The sequence below is a fragment of the Pipra filicauda genome, unplaced genomic scaffold (genome assembly GCF_003945595.2).
Source record: "Pipra filicauda isolate LSUMZ 115617 unplaced genomic scaffold, ASM394559v2 scaffold72_size3293161_pilon, whole genome shotgun sequence".
Classification (NCBI taxonomy): Eukaryota; Metazoa; Chordata; class Aves; order Passeriformes; family Pipridae; genus Pipra; species Pipra filicauda.
In genome coordinates this window covers 1,243,481-1,263,715 of record NW_024104898.1, presented here as the reverse complement: position 1 = coordinate 1,263,715, position 20,235 = coordinate 1,243,481, and the positions used below count along the sequence as shown (strand labels likewise).

The 20,235-nt window shown below is 40.0% G+C and overlaps 1 protein-coding gene across 2 annotated transcripts; it reads left to right on the top strand.

The window, feature by feature from the left end:
- The first annotated feature begins 35 nt into the window (after positions 1-35).
- On the top strand, positions 36-18,071 carry FAM98A (family with sequence similarity 98 member A). Of its 2 annotated transcripts, XM_027735084.2 has the most exons (9): positions 36-235; positions 478-556; positions 3,439-3,587; positions 5,143-5,277; positions 8,120-8,304; positions 10,511-10,591; positions 11,916-12,032; positions 14,545-14,712; positions 16,206-18,071. In XM_027735084.2, exons 2-9 carry the CDS (start codon positions 504-506, stop codon positions 16,950-16,952), a joined length of 1,635 nt encoding a protein of 544 aa, XP_027590885.1. In that variant the 5' UTR covers positions 36-235; positions 478-503; the 3' UTR covers positions 16,953-18,071. The 2 variants fall into 2 exon arrangements, with proteins under 2 accessions (XP_027590885.1, XP_039245409.1); XM_039389475.1 differs by lacking the exon at positions 36-235 and having other exon boundaries at positions 406-556.
- Positions 18,072-20,235: the final 2,164 nt, after the last annotated feature.

The window sequence follows — 20,235 nt, the reverse complement described above, 5'->3', positions numbered from 1 at the left end:
GCTCCTGTCCCACACAGACACCCCGGTGCCCGCCCTTACGCCCCCGTCTCAGCTTCACAACACTGTGCGGCTTGGCCGGATAGGCGGAGCCCGGCGCGCGAGCAGGCGGCGGCGGTCAGGCACGGAGGCGGCGGCCCGAGGGAAGCCGGCTGAAGCGCGAGGCGGGGGCCTGCCCGGCTCGGTCCCGCCCTGACATGCCAACCCGGCAGCCGCGGGCGCAGCAGCTGCGAGCGCCGTGCGTGGGAAGGGAGCGGGGCGGGGGCGGCAGCGGGGCGGTGGGGCGGGGGAGCAGGGGACAGGATCAGCAAGAGAAGGAGAAAGAGAAGAGGGGTTGGGGCACTGGGGACTCCCCCACCGCAGGGCGGGGTGTGAGGGTTGAGCTCCCCCCGCGGGGCCGGGACGGGCTGGCGGGGGGGATGGCGGGCGGCGGGAGGTCGGGTGCGGGTGCTGGTGGCGCTGAGTGCTGCTGTCGCGCAGGTCCGCCCGCCGTGCCCCGCCGCAGGATGGAGGTCGAGCTACTGGAGAACGACGTGCTGGAGTCGCTGGAGGACCTGGGGTAGGTGTGCGGGGCTCCCGATGCGGGCTGAGGGCGGGAGGGCGGCCCCGGCGTGGGGCACGGCGCCACTGCCCGCCCCGCAGGGCCGCGGCGCAGGGCAACCCCTGGAATGGCCCCTTTTCGTCAGAGCTGTCCCCGAACCGGGCCGGTGATGGTGCCCCAAGGCCAAACGGGCCGGTTTTCAGCTCTGCGGCCTTGGCGGACGTTTCACGGCTCTCTGCGTGGGGGTTTCCTTGATCCATGCGGTGCTGTCTCGTTGGTAACCCCTCTGTTGGACAGAGCGGCCCTAGCTGAGGGTGGGAAGGGATAAAGAGGCCCTTTAAGATGTCAGACAAGAAGAAAGCTTTCAGCGTTTATATTGGGTGAAAAAAAACGAAAAGAATTGCAAATGACAGAGGATCTGTCCTGTTTACGTTTTTTTTAGTATAATACAGCGCAGGAAATTTCTGCTGTTTAAACCTGTTACTTTGTCACAGTCAGTAAAAGTTATATAAATATGAAAGGAAGAGCTCGGAGAACATGCCCTGTTGTGAGCTCCCATGTCTGTAAGCTGTTGAGAGTTCAGAAGGCAGCTACGATTACACTGCTGCTGGTTCTGTGCAAACAGCTGTATTTACTCACATTGGCCAAGTTCCCATGAATCACTTTGTGGCTAGAGTCATTATACTCCAACAAAGATTATATTTCCAGGCTAAGCTGGTGATGCTAGTTCCAAAGCTTGACAAATAGGCTTCTGTTTTGGCAGGTATTTCTGTGCCTGAAATGTGAAAAGGTCTCTGTGACATGATGAACGCACTGTGATTGGCTCCTTTTTTGTTTTGTGTGTTAAGAAGGATATCACTGGCTTGAAGGACTTGTGATTTGTGCTCCCCTTCTTTGCAATTATAGACAGAAAATGCTGTCAGTTTTCAGCATAAACAAATAAAGTAAACGGTGAAAGCAGGTGAACAGATAAGTCAGATCAACCAAGATTGGCAACAAAGATTGAAAAGAAAATTGGAGGACAAAAGACATGAGACTTCAACTGTAATGGTAACAACGGGGAAAACTGCTGCACCTATCTGAAGGGCTTCTATTTCCTGGTGTCTGGAAAGACCTCTGTTTGAGGTTTTATGCTTTGGCAGTACCTTCACAATTCTTCATGGTTCAGTTTATTTTTTCTAATCAGATCCTGAAGACATTTCTAATATATTACTGGATTTTTTTTTTTTTTATAGCACTTCATGTCAGAACTGTTTCTTTTTGTAATTGTGCTCAAGGTGTTCAGATAGTGGCCTCTTGCCTTGTAAATCAGTTTGTTGAACTGTTGGAAAAGCAAACAGACCAGATAGCACAATGTTACCAAAAGAGGAATGTAGCTCCAGAACATGTGCAATTGGCGAGAAAGGAAGGAAAAAGCTGCTTGCAGTCGGGAATCTGCAAGTTGGATTATTGGCCAGATAGATGTGTAGATGAAGTCATAATTATCAGAGATAACACAGTCAAGATGTCTTATCTGTCAAAGAGAAACTTTAGAAAAGGGGCCTCTGACATGACTAGTGACTTAAATCCTGATCCTTTTGCCAAAGCAAAAGGGTTGTCATCGCTTCCCTTCTACTTTGATCTATAACTGGATGCTTCTGTTTTGAGCCCCAGATGTTCCTGTACATGTGGAGGTCTGAAACGTCTGTGGGATGGGTCTTAAACTTGCTCTAATCAGCTTCTTGGGAGCGTCCAGCCTACTGTGGTCATGGAGTAGGGTTGTAATACATCAGATTACAGTTTCCCACCAGCTGCTAGTAGATTAACTCTCAAGTCAAGCTGCTCTGTGAGGTAAAAGTTATTTTTGAGTGTGGCTTCATCATTTGAGTTGGATGAAGTAACAGACCATTGCAGGGAAGGCCACGTCCTTTGTATGTGACGTTAAGGACAAGAGCAGAGTGAGAAGAATAACATTTCAGTTTGTGCTCTCAGAGATTTTTGTTTTACTCCTCCGTTTGCTAAGGGTCACCTGGACTCACTGGACTGTTTTGATGTAGTGGTGTGACTTTACCCAGGAGTTGCAAAGAGGGATTTTGGTTGGTTATGTGCACTCTTGGATGTCTTTCTGGTTTGAGTGCAGTATATCAAAATAATATTGTGCATTTTTAAAAAAAATACTCTGGTAAATTCTGACTTTGTGCTTCTACCTGATTAATAAGGCAGTCTTCTTCCTATTCTTCCTCCTTCCCCTGAGAGATTATCGGCAAACAGATGTCCTGAAAGCTATGTCTTCTAAGACATGATCTGTAAACATTCTTACATTAGGTCTGATTTTTGGCTTACTTTGTTTATGCAAAGAACTAATTCTTTTTCTTTTTCTTGTGCCCCTTCAGGGAGGTGATTTTTCAAAGGAGGATATTGTTATACAGATCACTTTTGTAACATTTGTATCAAAGGCTTTGTTTTGCATGGCAACCCTTTAGTACGTGATAGGAAATGACAGAAAGGATGCACTTGTTCAGCAGTAATTATTCCACATACTGTAAAGCAGTATGTAGAGTTCGAGAATGATTCTATGAAACTGCTTTTGCCTTGGATAGGTGTATTGTAAGTAACATCTTTTTAAAGAGATGGAGGCAGAGAAGTATAACATTCTCGAGGATGAAACCTTTGATGATGGTTTTTTGTGACACAGTCTTTTTGGCAGTAGGCCGATGCACACGGAAATACTGAGTTTACTCAGGTGTTTTCAGTGTGCTTTTTGTTGCAGTTCAGTGCAGGAACATCGCCCCTTCAGGTGTTCAGCACTGCAGATGTGTTGAGGGTGTGGCTCTCAATATGTATACAGCATGAAATAAATCTATCAAAGGACATAGGTCACAGCAAACATTAATAAGCATTGCTTTTGTTTTACTTTTCAGTTACAAAGGTCCACTGTTAGACGACGGAGCGCTGACTCAGGCAGTCTCTCAGGGAGCCAGTTCCCCTGAGTTCACCAAACTCTGTGCTTGGTTGGTATCTGAGTTACGGCTCTTCTGCAAACTAGAGGAAAATGTGCAGGCAACAAACAGTAAGTAGCACAAACATGCACTGAATGTGTGTTCTTGTGTGCTGTAAAGATTTGGGCTCACAGTATCTGTTGTACCAAGGAGTATTGTCTGCATGCTGCCAGATTTTGGATATTTTTCACCTCAGACTTCCCTAATGAGCAGCCAGTAGATACTGAAATAACAGTGGGGACCAAACAGTCTTTCTTCTGAAATTAGCTTTTTCTTTTAATTGTTCGACCATAGAGTTTTTTTAAAGCTCTTAGGTGTATTTAGGGAAACATTAATACTTGTAGACGTTTTATTAGATTATGAGAACACTTTTATTTCAATGCTTCTGTTTGTAATTTTTATGTAAGAAATACCTACTGTTCAAGGCAACATTCTCATGACTACAGTAACCATATTTTCATTTTTGGTTACCTTAATGCTGTGCATACTATGATTTTTCCCTTTTCATGAAAAACTCTGAGAAGGAGCCTGAAAATGTTTGTTTATTGTTTTGGTGGAGGACGCAAACCTTAGTTTTCAAAAAAATGTTATTTTGGGTCAACTAGTCATGACATTCTATAGATTAAATTGTTAAATTCGTATGATAACGTGCATTTCTGAATATCTAATATATTAACTCATAATGCTTTTATGAGCTTAGCTTTCTGTTTATTCAGTGGCCAAAGGTTGCTGCCTTTCACCTCAACATCTGTTCTTTTCCTCTTTCTTTCTGTTTTTGACATGTTCGTCCTTTCTTCTTTGAATGTATTTCACTCCCTTTCCCTGTAACAATACAGCATCTCACCTATTCTAGTAGTATAGGATTTCTCCTGTATGTTTTGTGTAAAAATACAGTCCAGAAGTATTCTAACACCTATTCCGAATTCTCTAAACACAGCGATAGAAAAGTGTTGGCTGAGCACTATCAAGTCCTGCCTTCATTTTGTGTGCCTTGAGTTTGTAAATAACAGACATTTGGGGCTGAAGTCTCGTTTCAAAAGATAAAAAATGTTACCTCTCATTAATCACTAATTTTTTCTTAACAAATTCAAATTAGTTTCAGTAATTTTTGACAGAAATATCAGTCAAAGGTTTGGTTTATGTGACTTAATTGTTTTTAAAGGTATTGGTATGAAATAAAAGATGTTGACAAACATGATCTTACAGGGAGAAGCAGTAAAAACTCTTAAGGAGAACTTATAAACCATAGTTATTATTTATGACTTTGTCAGAACTCTCTAATATATTTGTAGTGGGAAGAGTTAGTTGATATTTAAAGTATGCCTGTAAGATTTGAATTTTTTAGTGTCACATTTCATTGTAGAAGTTGTTAGTACCTGTCTGTTGTAGGGGGAAAGCTACATCAGTGAAATGTAATTTTACAATAATGAAGAATGTTATAGTTCCAAATAGGTTGTACTGTGTCTTTGAGGAACCTAAGGAATGCATTCGGCTTCCATTAAAACCAGGTTTTAATATTAAATAGTGACTGGAGCAAAGCATGTATTTTTTTAAGTAGCTAATTAATTCTAATCATAACCCCATATATGTTAACTGTAAACAAATTATTGTCCTTTTCTTTCTAAGGTCCAAATGAAGCAGAAGAATTTCAGCTTGAAATGAGTGGGTTGCTGGCTGAAATGAACTGTCCATATGCATCATTAACATCAGGAGATGTGACAAAACGCCTTCATAATCAAAAGAACTGTCTCTTGCTGCTTAGTAAGTTAGAAGGGTGCTTGCAAGCAGATCTGGTTTTGTGCAAGATTCACAGTATTGTTTCTAACACTTAATGAGATACTGTTTTGTTTACCACAGTGTGCCACAACGTAGTTACCTAAAAACATGCATTATTTTTTTCTGTAATTTGCAGCATCAGAATATCACACTTCTGGTTTTATCAGTCAGTATAAAGCCAGTATATGATGGAAAATATTCTGAGTATTAACCTTTTCACATTTGCTAGGAAAAAGCCTGACCTATTATTTCTCAAAAGGTACACCAAAGATGGAATAATTTGAAGACTACTGCCAGAATTTAACCACTGAATTTTATTTAGAATGGTTGTAAAAATGACCACTATCATCAGATGCATCATCATTTTGGAGCCCTCAGTGTGATGACTTGCAAGGTGCAACAAGACTTGCATTTTCCTACACTGACAATGATTGTAATTGTTGTGAAAAAGAGAAAATGTTTTATCCCAATTTCCAGTTCTTTTTATCCTCTTCTTTTGTAAATCACTGGAGTGTTGCTTTCTGCTGATTGAAAGGAAATTAACATGAGTGGTGGTGATTTCTTCTGTTTTCCACCCAGTGGACCTCAATGGCTAAATTGGTTTTATTTCTGCCTAGGAAATGTTAGAGGAAAAGAAATGATTCAATTACTTGAATAATACTGATTCACATTAAAATAAAAAAAATTAAAAACGTCAGAGTTAGAAACTGTAGTACTGATTTTAATCTAATCTTTAACATAATGTTTTATTTGCTTCCTCAGTTGCTGCTGATTCTATAACCTTTCAAAACAAATGTAGTTCTGCCTTCAGCTGAGATGTAAGAAATTACAGAGTTTAGATTCCTGTATTTCAACAGTAGGAGAAAGATGAGTAGACTTAATCTGATTTTTTTTTTTTTATAGTATGTTCAAAAACGTCAGATGAAGTGAGATAGTTGTTGCATTTAAGATGTTTTGTAGCTCAAACAATCGGCCCTTCAGCTTATTTTCTGTAAGCCAAGCCATTCAGTAGGTCTGGCTTGTCTGTGACACACAGTTTATCCCAGAGGTCCTCTGTGATGTACGTTTTGGTAATATAAGGCCATGTTCAGGAGCTGAACTCTGCTATCCCATCTGGCAGGAATGCTGTGTTTACTGTCAAATGTGAAATTCCAATAGTGCCAGACTCCTTTTTTGTGTACCATGATAGTTGCATAGCTTTCTTCAACTGCATTAAGCAAACTTATTAGTTATCCTGTTGTATGTGAGCCATAAAACAGTGTTTTTCTGGAGAAACAGAATAACTCTCTGTAATGAAATGCCAGGGTATTTTGCATTTTAACAAAATGCAGCACAGTTTATGCCAATTGGAAGATGTAGCAGAATTGCTGGGAGGGAAAAGCACCAAGTAAATGTAAGTAGTTAGGATTGATTGCCTTGGTGTGTAAGCATGGCTAGAATACAATATTAAGTACTGGTATCTGCAAAAATAAGAAGTACAAGTTTCAAGTTGGTTCAGAAAAGATCTGCTAAAAAGACTCACTGTCTGAAGAACATTTGTCTTACAGCGATGGACTTAAAAATTTCAGTCACTGTTAGAGGAGGTTGAAAGTAGCTTAGATGTGATCTCTGAATTCTTCAAACAAAATGCTGCTCTTAGTTTTTTTTTCAGGAGACCTGAAAAGAGTGTAAATAATTGAAAGTTCAATATAAGAAAAACCTGTATGAAGTACTGTTGAAAGAACTTAAAAAGGATTTTTAACTGCTTTACATATTCTAAGTATTTTCTAATTTATAAGGTGTTCTGTGTCTAGTGGAAGACATTCTAGAAATTTTGAAGAAATTCTAGAGATCACTAAAACACTGTATTCTTTTCTTAATCTTTTTATCTGTCCCAGTTTTATAAGTAGTAAACTGCTCTTGCATAACCATGGGTTTACTTCCCTGCTCACAAGTCTCTCTGCAGTATCTGTTTTTCAATTCTTATTTTTAGAAACATTTATTTATGTTATTGCTAAGGTCAGTCAGTGTGATTCATGGTAAAAGTATTGGTTAAACCTGTGCATTTTTTAAAATTCAAACTTTAAAATTGTGACAACTGCAAAAAAAGCTGTTTATATCACTGTAACTGATATCTGATGCTGAAATTTTGGGTTTATATCATGTTCAGAAACTATGATTTTGATTTTTCTTTTTTCTTTTTTGATAAAGGAGGTCTAATGTGGTGATAGGCTCTTTCAGTTCTGATATTGAAGAGAACTGCAGGCATTCTAGTTTCTATTTTCATCAGTTAAAGCCTTCCTTTCTGAAGTTATTGTAAACCTGAACTCTCAATAGTACCTTTAAGTGGGATTATTTTTCCGCTCTGCATTTTGCCTGGGGAAGTCGAGGAGATTCCTTCAGCATTTCGCTTCTCTCTACTTGTTTGCTTGCTTTCTTTCCTAGAGCCTCAAGGAGTGCTTGCTTGCCTCTCCTAAAGTGCATATCCCAGTCACTCTTCTGACTTGATTCCATGTTCTCTGTTTCCTATCTTTGCTGGGCTAAGCCTGAGGGAAAAGAGCTGTGTTCTCTTGAACTCTGGGATTAATACCCACTGGAATCATAGGGATTTTTTCCGGGCTTTGATGGTTTGTACTGAATCTGTCCCCTGTTTGTTGTGTTTCTAGCATTGAACTCAGTGATTATTAGAAATATGAGTGTTCTGTGGATACAAAAGTTCTAGCCCACACTCTATCTAAAACAGTCCATTTACACATTTTTTTGGTTGTAAGCACTTGAGTTTTCACTGGTTCTAAAATAATTTAACTCTGCTATATCCGATGCTCAGATCTGATTTTTCTTACCCCAGCATACCTCATCTCAGAACTGGAAGCTGCCAGAATGCTGTGTGTGAATGCCCCTCCTAAAAAAGCCCAGGAAGGAGGTGGCAGTGAAGTCTTTCAGGAGCTAAAAGGCATATGTATTGCTTTAGGCATGTCCAAGCCTCCCGCCAACATAACGATGTTCCAGTTCTTCAGTGGAATTGAAAAAAAAGTAAGATCCAAATAAAGGAAAATTGGAGTATTTATGATGTTACTGTTTTGACATAAAATAGTTCTGCTGCCTGGGCGAGATTTGTCTCTTGTGAAACTCCAATGTTGGAATTGTGAAGGAGAGTTATTGTGTTATACTGAGTATGCCAAGAGTCAGGATTTTGAAAATTAATTTAAAGGCTTTTTTCATGCCAAGGCTCAAGGTCGGGGACTATTGCTATCACTGCCTTCCAAGGTGACTGGTCTAGGTTTTAATGTCATCACTCTTTGCAGAAGACGTGAAAAATGCTGAGCTTAGGCCTCGGGAGGAATGTTAAAGAGAAGTATCTTCCAAGAAATACACCTAGACTAATTTTTACAGGAAACTAATGTTTTAAAAATGTTTATGTTAAAAGGTAGTGTAACTAAAATTTTCACCTTTTCCTTAAGGCTTCATCAGTTCCTGTGATTCCATTTATTTTTGTTCTTTACCATGTGTGTGTTCCCCAGGCTGCTGTAATTTTTTTTAAAAAGAAATTTACTTTTGATTGAATAACTTTGTAAAGCAGAGAAATGAAATGGTACAGACTGTCCAGTGCACAGACCAAGGGTGGGGGACAGAAAGCTTTTAAGTCACGTTTAGGGACTTGCAGAGTAGGGTAGAGCAGAACAGCAGAAGAGAACCTGTTTAAAGAACAGACATGATTGTAAAGCTCCCCAAAATACTTTCAGAGTTTGATTGACCTGTTTCATTGTCCTTAAACAAATCCAAACAACTGAAATAGTGTTCTGTTTCTTTGCAAGAAACCAGTTTGGTTTGACAGGAGGAGGAGGATGGTTTTCCATCAGAAGTCCAGGCTGTAGAATGGAAGCAGCTTGTTTTCTGGTTTTGGCACTGTCATGGGTACTAAATAGACACATAAGAAATCTGTACTTCCATTTTCTGTAAAAGGTAGAAAATATTCATAACAATGAACAATGCTAGCAAGCTTTGCTGTTTAAAGAAACTATAGAAATACAAGATACCAAATAGATCAAAATCCTCTTAATCTGGGAATTCTGTTACGTTTTACTATTACACTTTTCTTTTACATTGTCTTGTAAGGTTAAATTAATGTTATCTCAATGATGTATCAAAAAAACCCTAACAGTCCTTAAGAGCTTCATAAAATACACCAGGAATCTCTGACCTACAGAGTTTTTAGAAATTGTATATAAGGTGCAGTGTTTACAGTCCACATACTTCAAATGTTGGTAGGATTTGAGGAGAAAGTAAATCTGACTAATAGCTGAAAAACTTAAATTTCACTTTGTAACTGAAAATACATCACTAAGCAAAATGTGAAAACATAGAGTGAATATTTTGCTCTTGACTGTAAGATGATGTTTATAAAAAGAGATTCTCCTAAAGTTTTGTACAGTTTGGAGTAGGATCTTTGTATAATTGACTCTCTTTGTTAATGATCCACCACATTAAAAAAAGAAATTGCTGATACTTGAATGACCTGCTACCTCTGCTATTTGAAGAACTTAGGTTTAAAATCTTCAAGTTAAATAAATTTGGCTCAGCAGCATTGGAAAAGTAGGTCACTGAAAGTCTTAAATCAACTGCTGGAATGAACAGCAAGGAAGTTGAAAAATGTGGTTTGCAGCAGAACAGAAGTGAAGTTGTTTTGTTTGGTTTTTCTTCCAATACTTTGGTCCAAGTTTTTGTCACTGCTATTTCATTTCTTACCCCTGAAGTCCTCAGAAATTTTGAGACGTGATAGATTATCTAAGTTGTGCCCAAACTTTTAAAATGCAAGTTAAGTTTTTGTATTAAAGATTTTCTCCTTTTGACTGTAAAGTGAGGTCCTTCTTTAGTCATCTTATATTTCACATAATCTTAATACAGTCTTTTTGATAGAAGTGTGGAGGATTTTCTGAATTAAAGAGATGACGAGTAGAATAATCACTCTGTCTTCAAAAAGACCTGTACCTTCATGGTAACTTTCTGTTTTGTCTGTAGATCTACTCTATAGTCCCTTCTCCTAATTTTTAAGTAATTATAGCTGAGACTACCAGAAATATAAAAATAGTTGCTTTCTAAAAGAAGTGTACTTGGTTCTCTGTTCCAGAGAAAACGACTTGTCATGCCTTTGACTGTCCAACAGTCCTCTCCTTTAATTTGAATCTTGAAAAGCTAATTTTTTTAGCCAATGCTTATATCCTTATATGTCTCCTAACAGCTGAAGGAAACTCTAGCAAAGGTTCCACCTAATCACGTTGGAAAACCTTTATTGAAGAAACAACTGGGACCAGCTCACTGGGTGAGTAGTTGCAGGTATTGGAGCCTGTTGCCCTTTTTTAGGTAAACGAAGTATTGGTCTTGATTCTGTGTGTTGCAGTATGATTTTTCTCTTTCTGAAGATAAGGAGACGGTTTCTTGCAGTATAACATACATATTGGTACAATGAATGTTCAGCAGTTGATAAAATCTTTCTCATGAATCTGTATGTCCAGACGCAGGGTAAACTTCTCCAAAATAAAGGCAATTTACAGATGGTGACCAGCATGCTTATGCAGTAGCTTAAACCTTCCTCTCCTGCCCTTTACCAGCACTGTCTGTGTGACCTAGCCTTGCTGAGATAGTGTCACATCCCCTCTTTTGGCTTCTTTGTAGCCAACTTGTGGGTCTGTCCATAATTTCCTTCTCTTTCTCTCATTTGGAGTAGTCTGCTTCCTTGATAGCCTCTCCAAGAGGCAGTGAGTATACAGGTGGGAGCTAAGAGGGGCTGTACATCCAGGCTGCAGAGGTGAGGTCACTTCCAGCTGGAATTTGTCACCTGCTGTTCTTGGAGGATGGTGCCTGGGTTAAGCATTGCTGCTGCACTGGCACAAAGCTGTGGCTACTACTGCAAGAGTGCAAGTCTCTCTTGTGTCTCTTGCTTAAGGCTGTAGCTCATCTACTCCCAACACTCTCTTTCCTCCAGCAGTTGTTTTGAGACTGAAAGTGGACCCCAGCACCCTGGTCCAGCCAGGCTTCAGTCAGTACATAAATTATTTCCCTAATGGTGCATATCTCACTTGTTGCTCTGACTAGACACTGTGTGCTACCAGGTGTGTTTCTTGTAATGGCTTTTCCCTGTAGGGCACTTTGTTGGCTTGCCTGTATGCAGATTGTGCTTTAATCAAGATCCTCTTACAGTACTTCACTTACTGTTTTTCCTCTATCTTTGTCCTTCCTACTTTTTAAGGAGGCAAGGACTCTCTGGTCCCTAGGATTTATATACGGTCTTGCTTCAACTTCATGCCCGTAGTATTTTCTCACTTTTGTTTCTCTGTCCTGATTGGTGTTGAGAAATGCCTCAGCAGAGTATGCAGTTTCTATGGCCCTTCTGAAAAAGACATCTGTGGTGTTAGAAATGGTAGAAGGCTGAACATAACAGAGCCTTTGAAGCCTTCAGGAAAATTGCATCAGCGAGCATAGCTTGGCTGTGAGTCCATTTGACAAGGCAGATAATTGCAGTCTTAAACTCTGCATACTGTCTCTGTCTTATTCTCTTTCATCCACATAATTTAGTAATTAGTAATTTAGTAAGTAGAAACATTTATCTGTAATCTACAGGTTATGTTTGCAAATTTTTGTTTCAGGAAAAAATTGAAGCAATTAATCAAGCCATAGTCAACGAATACGAAGTCCGAAGAAAACTGTTGGTCAAACGTTTGGATGTTACTGTGCAGTCGTTTGGCTGGTCAGATAGAGCTAAGGTACAAACAACTTGCTGGGAAGTCCTGGTTGATGGTAACACTTTATAATAAGTATCTCTGGAAAACTGCATCGTTTCATCCTTTATGAGTAAAAGAATAATTGCAGGTGTTGTCCATTTTTTGTTTAGAATTTCTGAAGAAGTTTATGACAGTGTAAGATGCCTAAAAAAATTTTACTTAAAACTGATTTGTTGGATTTTAAAACAGTATGTATAATGAGAAGATGGTGTGTAACTATACACCAAAGCCACTGGAAAAGAATAGAGAAGATTAGTGATCCAGCCATGTACTTTCAGAGTACCGTAATGTGAACCATTAAATGCTGTCTCTGTGTGATGGTAGAAAAGCATCTTCCTGTTGACCATCCCTTATCTTACTTTGTGCTGTCCACAGTGATCAGATTTCCTTATCTCAAAGTGTGTCTGCAAGCACAACTCCACAGATGCACATGAAAAAAACTGCTAAGGCACTACTTGTTCTTACCTCATAGACAGGGTAATATTTTATGTGCTTCTTTTGTCTTTGAACTGTGCAAGTGGCTGTGACATGAGATCTGTTCTCTCTTGAGTATGTAATACATATTCTGCCTATAAAAGTAATTACATGGTTTCCTTAGTTCCCATGTTTCATAGTGAAAAAGAATGACAAGATTTAAAAAATAGTACATATAATTTATTTTCTAGGACTAAAACAGATATGCTAGCATGCTTTTAATTATGCTGCTGACAGTGTTTGAGATTGAGTTATTAGTGCAAACTGTGACACATAGAGTCATCAGTTGTTTTTTCTTGATAAATTTTTTAATCAAAAAGCAACTGTACTTTAGTAATAAACTATGGCCTGTCCCCTTTTCTGTTTTGTCACATGAGTAGGACTTCTACTGGTGTAATATCTATTAAACCTTGTATGTCAGATTTTTTAGTAGATGATTGAAGAACTAGCTGATTGTTTGAGTATTTTAATAGTGAATAAAAATGAGTAGAAGCATGGATTATGTTTAAAAAACAGGGACTTCTAATTGTGTTATAGCTTTGGTATTCATATCCATGCATGTTTGGGTTTTTAACTAGGAGAATTTTTAGATGCTTTTGAACTTGACTAGCTACAAGTCTTTTCACAAAACCCACAAATTGTGTATACACATTTATATCTATTGAAATGCAAATCTTTTTTTTTTCAGATAAAAATAACAAAATAACAATACAAAATTGAAGAATGTGGCTCTAGTATTCCAGACATGCAATACAATTTATTTTAACAGTAACTTCTAGCATGAAGTACCATATTCTTTTTTTATTTGAAAAGTATCAGAATACAGTAGTATGACTAAATAGCCACTTCTCCAGATAGTAGAAACAGCAGAGAAAAAACCCACTTTGTAGTCTATTATTAGGGTTTTTTTAAGTGAAAATTTCAAGTTTCACCTAAAACAATATCATAGCACCAAAACACTGTGCTCAGAGCTCAGTCAAACTTGCTAGGGAAAAACATACTAGTACTCTGGTGAATACTTTTGCTTTTCCTATCTTTAGCCAGCGTCATGTTTCTGCGACAGTTTTCCGTCTTTAGACGGAAAATAGGATTTTAGAATTTTAAAATGTGCTCCTGAGTTTTTTGCCCTGTTGAGATATGCTGGAAAACCTGGTTTGCCTGTCCTCACTTCTGTCATCTGGGATCCAGACAAAAAAATGTTCGGATTACAACCTGGTTTATCCTAACTGCATCCCACATTACACTCTGTTGATAACTGAAGAGAGAGGTAACTGGTGTATTAGCTCATGGCTGATAGCACAGATTTCTATTGTGTCTGTCAGCTGGAAAACTTTTGAGATGTTCAAAAAGGCCAAAATGGTTAAAATGGTTAACAGTAGAGAAAGAGAGACTGCATACAAGGGAAAGTTGACTGTAGGATCTCATTTCTTGTTTGGGCACTAAGTTTTCAAGACAAAGGACTGAATTAGAACAAGCACTTGAAAGCTTTAGTTCTGCCAGTATGTGTTGATGCCTTGTCTTTGAGAAGAAGCTGACTGGAATGAAGAGTGGAAAGAGTTAACCTTTTTCTGCTGGTACAGAGTTGGAGATGGAGTGATGCTATGATCTAACTGGAATGGGTGCGGGTCAGGGTGCAGGCACAGTAGGAGGTCTGGAGGCTAAACACAGATGTGTTTCAATATCTTCTAGACATTAGCAGTAGTTCATATAATTATATGACACACTTCTAGTCTGTATTTGACTGCCTGAAAGTAATGCAGTCTGCTTGTATATATTGTTAAAATTGTCAGCTCATTGGCAGTTCAGTCAGAATAGTGTTTCCTATTCACTTAAGAAATTAATTTGACAAATGCTAGCTTTGTTGCAGTAATTCTTAGTTACAAAGTGGTTTTCACTGCCTTTTTATTAATTCTTTGTTCTATTTGCAGTAGTGGCTAGTTTTTCAGTGCTGATTTGATTCTTTTGGTGAGGTGTCCCATTGCTTTAGCTGACTGGGCTTTGGTTTTTTTCTCTTCAACAGAGTCAAACAGAAAAACTGGCTAAAGTCTACCAGCCAAAACGTGCCCTCTTATCTACTAAGTGCACTATATCCATAGCAAATCTCTTGGCAGCTCGGCAAGATCTGTCAAAGATTATGAGAACAAGCAGTGGGTCCATCCGAGAGAAGACTGCATGTGCCATTAATAAGGTACCTTTGGTGACAAATGGTTTGTTCTGTTAGGAATATTTAAGTAACTTTAATGTAGTAATACATCCTGCTTTTTTTTAGAATACTAAGTGGAATTTGGAAATAAAGGATAAGATATTCCAGACTATGCATCAGTGCATTATGAATACTGGAATTTTAGCTGTTTAGGTTTACAGTGCCCCTTCTTTGGGGCAGTAAAAAATCGCTGAAATATCTTTTATTACTTTCAGTGGGAGCAGGCCTGCTCTGTCTGATCAGAATTACTGAAGTCATTACACTGTTACTACCTAATTCTGTCAGTGTGTCTCAAATAAGACCTACATAATAACTATGTTTCTGGTCTATGTAAATAGAGTATATTAAGATCACAAAGCAAGGATCCCACAAGTTAGATTGTCATGTGTACACAAATAGATGATAATCAAGGATGTAGTTCTAATAATGACATAGTAGGAACATGATTTAGACTAAACAACTTGCTTTGTTTCAAAAGTTATGATTTTATAGTAATAGGCTCACAAAAGCATACGTGCAGAACATGAAGCTCAGTAGCTATGTACAGCAGTGTACTTGGTGCTTTAAAAACTGTGAGTATAGATGCATGCTTTTCTACCTTCTGAATACCAGCTGTGTTTCAGGTAAAACTGTAATTTAGGAGAGAATAGTGGTGTGCTGATTTGACGACAGCCCATCCACCCCCAAAAATATTCACATCTTTTTAGTGTTGTTGGAGTGTGGAGTGTAAGAAATTAAGTGGTAAGACAGGTGTGACTGTATCATAAGATTGTATGTATGTTTTACTAGGAACTACCCTGCTGGTGATCCATATTCTGTTAGTTTATCTCCATTACCAATATTAAATGTTTTCCAAGACAGTAACATGAAATAACAAAGTAGCATACTTCCATTGAAGTTCTTTTGTTATGTTGTTTTGAAATTTGAAGCAGTGCAAATGTCCTGGTCCAAGTCTTGCTAAATTCTTAAATCACACCATACTTGGACAGCTGGAGACCTGTAGAGCCTTGCTCAACTCTGATTAGTGCTGTGTGACACCTGTCTGTTGTGTAAGTTTTTGCATGTTCTTACTGAAAAATTGAATTCTTTACCCCCTGTTTATCAAGCCAATGGCTTCTACAGCAAGTCAGAACACTAACTGAGAGCCTGTGTTGCCCTATGCTTGTTTGAGATTAGCAGTCTGCACTAGTAAACAGTTAGGTGAGCGGCTGTATTGGTGCTGCCCATGCTGGTGTGCCTGCCCTGTGAACAAAAAACACAGGTCTCCTGACTTGTCTTGTTAGCAGTGCTTCAAGTACTAGATAATCCCTGTTTAATTTTTATTTACTGGAGACAGAGTTCTGTCACGTTCAAACAGAGAAAAGTTTGCCTCTGGGTATAAAAATTGTGGAGTGGCTGCTGTTTGTGGTGTCTTTCAGTAAATGGACTCTTCTGTGAGGTATTAAAACTCCTATCACAGTTCTCCCTTCCCTTTGCAGGTGCTAATGGGCAGAGTGCCTGACAGAGGAGGAAGGCCCAATGAAATTGAACCACCACCTCCTGAGATGCCACCATGGCAGAAAAGACCGGAAGGTGGTCCCCAGCAAGGCGGTGGCAGAGGAGGAAGAGGTGGCTACGAGTCTTCCTATGGAGGGCGAGGAGGTTATGACCATGGGGGTCATGACCGAGGAGGAAGAGGAGGCTATGACTCATATGGAGGGCGAGGAGGTCATGAACAAGGAAGCCACGATCGAGGGGGACGAGGAGGACGTGGTGGTTATGATCATGGCGGCAGAGGAGGTGGAAGAGGAAACAAGCTTCAAGGAGGCTGGACAGATGGCGGAAGTGGTGGCTACCAGGATGGTGGCTACAGGGAGAGCAACTACAGAGATGCAGGTTTTCAAACAGGTGGCTACCATGGTGGTGGTGGTGGCTACCAAGGAGGAGGCTATGGTGGCTACCAGTCGTCGTCTTATTCTGGAAGTGGCTACCAAGGGGGTGGTGGTGGCGGCTACCAACAAGACAACAGATACCAAGATGGTGGGTCCCACAGTGACCGAGGGGGTGGGCGTGGAGGAGGAAGGGGCGGCCGTGGCAGTCGTGGCCGTGGAGGTCAAGGAGGCGGCTGGGGGGGCAGAGGTGGACAGAACTTTAATCAAGGAGGGCAGTTTGAGCAGCACTTCCAGCATGGAGGTTATCAGTATAACCAGTCTGGCTTTGGACAAGGAAGACACTTCACCAGCTGAGGCTGCTAAAAACACTTCAGGAGAGCTCACATAACAGAAACCTGGTTTCAGAGGCCTTACTTAATTGCTGCTTGAATTAGTTTGTACAGGTTTGTACACAGCAGGTAGAATCTCTCTGGGATGTTTTCCATTGAGCAAAGTACAACTTTGTGTAGACTTCTCCCCACCCACCTCCAATCTGTCTGAATTAAAGGCATTCTCACTGCTCACTGCACCCTAAACATCGACTAATAGCCATGCTTTTTGGAAGTTGGACTGGTTCCCTCTGCTCAAAACACTTTTGTTCTGAGTCTGCCTGCTGTGTTTACCTTCCATTTTGATTTAGAGAAATACCAAGACCTGCCAAATTTGTCTATTATAATACCCAGTAGAATTTCTGCCTTTTTTTCCCCCAAATAATTTTTCAGTTACATGTTCTAATATCGGTTTGGAGTATTGCCTTTTGACTTGCTGACCTCTTGTTCTAGTCACGGTGACGTTACACGGACGTGTGTGCGCACACCGTGAACTCCCTCTGACGAACAGGTTTTTGGTCTATTATATGAGCTCTACTGTGGGTGCCACGTTCAGTAGCCTTATTTCCTGCTAAACAAAGTTTTCCCACCCGCTCAATTTTGAAGACTGACTGCCGCCAAAATCTGCAAAGATCATTTCAAACTAAGCTAAATTGTGAACCAATAGTGTGTGTAGGCCTGTAGTTAGGTGTAGCAATTCAAACTGACCTGCATCCATCCAAAACAAGTTGCTTCTCCTCCAAACCTAATTTTTACTTGAAATCAGCTAGAAGTTACAAACTGAAGTTTATTTTATTTGCAAGTTAATACCACTGGCTCAGCAAATCTAGGGCAATTTGTTTTGGGGGTTGTCTTTTCAAAGAAATGCACTACGGCCTGGGAAGATTAGTTCCTGCCTGGAGGAAGCCCTTTTATTATTGCTGCAGAAAACAAAACCTGGCTGAGTTTGGTGTTCTGACGTTTTGGTTTTTTTTTCTTTACTGAAAGCCACATAATGCTTCTTGCTGGGTTTTTTGTGTACATAAACATTGTCAAGCTGTGAAAGAAAATGGCTGAAGGTGTGCTGTTGTATAAAAGGTGAGCAATAAAAGTATCTGTATGTTCACTTTGCTTTAGTTTCTCTTCCTTGATGTAGTAAGAAGCAGTTACTACAGTTGCTGGAAATTCATGGGGATTTGTCTGCTTCATCTTTTTACATTTTAGTCTATTTTAGATTTTGTAGTTGTCCCAGCTGTACTATACATTCTGTCCTTTGAGAAGCTGTCAGAACAAGAGCATATGGGAGGAACTGATTTTCAATTGCTCTGACTTTTTTTTTGTTCCTCCCTCTGAACTGGAGTAGCAGCATGTAGTACTGTCTCTTGATGTGTAAAGTTATTCTTAGACTATGTGAGCATCTCTCTCCCAGGTTATGCTCCTGCATGCCATGTGAATGTGGTATGCTGCTTCTGGGAACTCTCCTGATGCTCACCAGCCTTGTGGAAAGGTAGGTTCCTGCTACTGTGCTCAGATCACTGTAACAGAGGCTGTGCTGATGGCAGAGTCTACCTGACATGTCCTTGGGGCTAAATCCAGATTGATGAAGACAGGAGGAGTTCCTTGGCTTACAGTAATTGCACAAGTATTTGAGGGAATCTGTGTAAAGCTGGTGTTGCTGTAACTTAAGATAATTGTGTAAATAAGCTGATAAACATTGCTTAGAACTGATTTGCTTGTATTTCATTCCACAGTCAACCTGAAAAATCTCCTGTTTAATTTATTGAGGCCACTAGATGCTGCTAGTGATTCACGGGTTGGAGGCAAAGGTCCCTGTGAATGGCACTTGGGAATCTGACTTAATGGCTCTTCTCCTTTAGTGTTTCAAACAAATTTAACAAACCTGACAAGGGAAAAGCTTTCTATATTGAATCTAGGTCATTGAGGATCACTGATCTAGATTTATCTCTGTGTAATACCGTTCAAATTATGGGCATCTAAAAGTGAACGTTGCTGCTTCACAAAGGTATTCATGGTTTCTTACAGCACCACGCTCCAAGAAGGTATCTTCCTTGTGGAAGAGTAATACCTTGTGAGCATTAGCTGGTGACTAGCTGAATTCATGCAAAAATAATTAGTGGACTTTTTTAACAATTAAGATTCCTGCAGCTGGATCAGTCTTGGACTGGTAAATGCAGAAAGACTAACAGAGTTAAAGAGTCTTCTGCTGGAAATGTAATATCTTCAAGGTTAGAGCTTCTGCTTTTCTTCACGCTTCTCACTGCAAATAGGCTGGTGTTTTCTATCAATGCATTAGAGTGCTGTAAGCTTGTTCCTAGCAAGAGGGAACCCTGGAGGCTCTTCAGAGAGCCCCTAGTAGAGTGGCATCAACACCTTCAGAGATTTCTTTCTGTGGCAGGGCTGCCAGTTCCTCTGCAAGGCTATGGCTGTTGCTGCGGTGAACAGTCTCACGTTTGCACATTGTGACATGATACTGGGGTGGGAACATAGAGCTTCCCCTTCCTCATTCTAGATAGCTTTTTTTCTCATCAAAATATGTTGCTTCTCCTCCCTCTTCCAGGACTTAGGGTAAGCCGAATCCCGCTTTATGCTATTTGAGGGGGAAAGTTAAAAAACTGATAAAAATCAGAAGGCGGCAAAACATGAGGCTTTACTTTTCCAACAGGAAAGAAAACACTTTGCTTCTGCCAGCTGTTGTTGTTTTTCCTTACTCTATTGTTTCCTCCTAGTGTGCTGTGACTTCTTTGTTCCCCAGAGAAAACAAGCTTTGTATATGTGGAGAGAGCAGCTTTGATTAATGAAAGAAAACAGTCACTGCTTTGTTATTGCCTGTATGATACTCTGATATTTACTGTTTTCCAAACATGATTCCTGCTGCACTAGAAGAAATCTCTTAAATAGAAGCTGGGAGAGGAGAGATGGGTTGTAGAGATTATTAGGCTGTGGTGGATTGGATATACAAGCTTGATTTCATTGTGCATCACGATCAAAAGCAGAACTCCAGCAGATAAAGAAGGCAATTAAGTAAACAAGCATTTATACAGGGGAAACAGTGTTCGTCCTTTTAGTGTTCTGTTCTTGCCACTCTTTTTCCACAAGCTGTAGGCATCTTGTTCTGTTTCTTCCATCTGCCGTTTTTCTTTAGCAGTTTTTGTTTCCTAAAGGCTTCACTTGCATTGCCCTTCCATTGCCTCTATTAGTATCACCCTCTCTCAAAAGTTGTCACTGTGTAGTGACGTAACTATTAGGAGCAGAGGATACACTTGCTTCCC

Bases quoted from the DNA above. Each gene is read 5' to 3' on its own strand.
- FAM98A (XM_039389475.1), top strand. From the start codon at position 417: ATGGCGGGCGGCGGGAGGTCGGGTGCGGGTGCTGGTGGCGCTGAGTGC. The intron at 3,588-5,142 runs GTAAGTAGCACA...TTTCTTTCTAAG, and splicing joins AAATGTGCAGGCAACAAACA to GTCCAAATGAAGCAGAAGAA. The intron at 8,305-10,510 runs GTAAGATCCAAA...GTCTCCTAACAG, and splicing joins TCAGTGGAATTGAAAAAAAA to CTGAAGGAAACTCTAGCAAA.